Source organism: Chiloscyllium plagiosum, chromosome 39, assembly GCF_004010195.1.
Source record: "Chiloscyllium plagiosum isolate BGI_BamShark_2017 chromosome 39, ASM401019v2, whole genome shotgun sequence".
NCBI lineage: Eukaryota > Metazoa > Chordata > Chondrichthyes > Orectolobiformes > Hemiscylliidae > Chiloscyllium > Chiloscyllium plagiosum.
Genome location: NC_057748.1, coordinates 4,976,204 through 4,978,952, shown reverse-complemented (window position 1 = coordinate 4,978,952; position 2,749 = coordinate 4,976,204). Strand labels below are relative to the sequence as shown.

At 46.1% G+C, this 2,749-nt stretch overlaps 1 protein-coding gene across 1 annotated transcript in view; it reads right to left on the bottom strand.

Annotated features, from left to right (window-relative positions):
- LOC122542007 (receptor-type tyrosine-protein phosphatase H-like) overlaps positions 1–2,749 on the bottom strand; it is a 100,067-nt gene that overhangs the window by 33,615 nt on the left and 63,703 nt on the right. Inside the window, exon 7 of the mRNA XM_043679300.1 lies at positions 1,715–1,993. Within this exon, the coding sequence (XP_043535235.1) occupies positions 1,715–1,993 (279 nt within the window). The remainder of the gene's footprint in view (positions 1–1,714; positions 1,994–2,749) is intronic.

The following is a 2,749-nucleotide window of genomic DNA, read 5'->3' as shown; positions in this document are numbered from 1 at the left end:
CCGAAGAGTGCTAGCAAACCTACCCCCCAGGATATTGGTGCCCTTCTGGTTCAGGTGCAACCCGTCCTGCTTGTACAGGTCCCACCTTCCCCAGAATGCAGTCCAATTGTCCAAATGCCTGAAGCCCTCCCTCCTACACCAGCTGTAGAGGCAGCTGTGTTAACTACTGAGCCACCATGCCGCCCCAGTATACTGACAAACTGTCATGAAGACATCACACATCAAGAAAGGACCCACATCTGACACACATTTCGATCAGAGGCATAGACACAGCTTTGTCAGTACAGCATCTTATCTCTGAGATGAATCCAAGGCAATTTCTCAGCACCATAACCGAGGCATCATCAAAGGCACCATCTTACAGATAAGGCTTTAAACCAGGAGTCCAACTGGTGCATCAACTGGAAATAGATCAAAAGCTTCCCTTTGGAGAAGAGATGGGGAGTTCTCCTCAAATTCCAAATGTGCATTTCTCCTGCCATCACTCACTGAGCAATCAACTGGAGATAACCATCAGTCTATGGGCTCCATGCCATAGAGTCAATGAGTCATACAGCACGGAAACAGATCCTTCAGTCCAACCAGTCCATGCTGACCAAGTTCCCAAACAAAACTAGTCCCACCTGCACTGGACCCATATCCCTCCAAACCTTTCCTATTCATGTGTTTATCCAAACGTCTTTTAAACATTGCCCAAATCCACCACTTCCTCAGGAAGTTCATTCCATGAACAACCCTCTGTGTAAAAACTTTGCCCCTCATGTCTTTTTAAAATCTTTCTCCTCCCAGCTTAATGGTATGCCCCCCCAGTCTCAAAATCCCCCATCAGAGGGAAAGGGTAACGACTGTGAAGATGGGATCAGAAGGAGCCATTTGACCCATCAAGCCTGTACTGTAACTCAATACCAATGGGATTGGTCTCTGGCTAAACTTAGTCTGTGTGGCTTTATTTGTTCAGGAATGAAAATGCATCAACCTCAGGTTTAACACCTGTGATTTATGGACTATCAGTTGCAGTTTGCAGAAGAGAGTTTCAGGTTGTTCATCTGGTTCATTAACGTCATTTAGGGAAGGAAATCTGCCATCCTTACCTGGTCTGGACTACACGTGACTCCAGATCCACAGTGTTCAATTGTTAACTACCTCAGAGGATGTGCAGTAAAGAACGGCCCAGCAAGCAACACCCTCATCCCATGAATGAATAAAAGTAAAATGCTTATTGCCCAATCTTTGTGGTAATGTTTCCCAATTTCAGATGGAGACAAGGCATTCTGCCATTGCAATCACTGAGGCTGTGCTGGCAAGGTGAGCCTGACTGGTCAGGGAGCTGTTACCTGTTAATGCCAGGGAATTATTCCAGCAGTGCCAGAGTGAATGAGCTCGGAGTTTGGTGAGCTTATGTTTCAGTGTTACCAACTCTGATTGCAATGCCCTGGCTCCTCACACTCAACAATCTCCAGCCCTTTCTCACGTAAATCGTTGTGGTAATTTGAAATTTGGCATTCTCGTGTTTGCCCTGATAAGTGTAAAGCTTTGGGAAGCTCTGTCCATCTGGCAACATTCAAGCCGATTTCACTGGCTGTCGGATGCTCTGAGAGCATCTAGAGAACATGCAATGCTCAAGCAAGCACCTTTCTCTTTGTTCACACCATCAGTACTAAAGCGAACTCTGCTCCACCTCCCTTGTCACTTTAACCGATGGATGGTAACTTACTTGTGGTGCCTTCTATAATTTTGGGTTCACTCAGTGTGTTCTCCGGAGTGACTGCCTTCACTGTCAGGTTATATCTGAGCCCAGGTTTCAAAGCTGGCACTTGGAACACATTCTGTCCTGGTGCAATGCTGTAGGATGCAATGAAATACTTAGCATCATTTGTAACTGTGATGTTGTACGTGTAATTGGAGGCCCGTGTATCAGTGGGCAACGTCCAGTTTATTGTCAGTGACTCTGTTGTCCTATTCACCACAGAGAGATTAGAGACAGCCGTTGGATCTGTGAACACAAAGGCAGAGAAAGGGTTAATGTGAAAGGCTGTTCATCCTGTGTGTTCACGGACACTACGGCCAGTGGACCAGGTCACCTGACGAAGGGGCAGCTCTCCAAAAGCTTGTGATTTCAAATAAACCTGTCGGACTATACCTTGGTGTCTTGTGTCTTCTGACCTTGTCCACCGCAGTCCAACACCAGCACCTCCACGTCATGGTTACAATTTAAGACTGAGATGAGGAGGAATTTCCTCTCTTAGAAGATTGTGAGTCTTTCAAACGCCTTGCCACAGAGAGCTGTGGGGGTGACTTGTGTATATTTAAGACTGAGATAGATTCGTGACCAGTCGGGGAATTGAGGGTTACAGGGAAAGGGTAGGACAGTGGATGTGAGGTATGTTGGATTCTATTGAATGATGGAGCAGGCTGGAGGGGCTGAATGGCCTAGTCCTGTTCCTATTTCTTATGGTTTTCCAACAGTCGTTACTCTTCACAACTAATTAATTGACGGTAAGGAGTCTCGAATAATATGAAATGCTCAGACAGGTAACATCTGGAAAGCCACACCCACAGAACATACAGGAAAGCCACACACACAGACCAAGTCCTAAACTATGAAAGCAACCACCCCAACACACACAAAAGAAGTTGCATCAAGACACTGTTCAAAAGGGCCACAACACGCTGCAATGCACACACACAGAACTGCAAAAAGAGGAAGAAGAACACCTATACAATGTATTCGCCAAAAACGGATACCCGC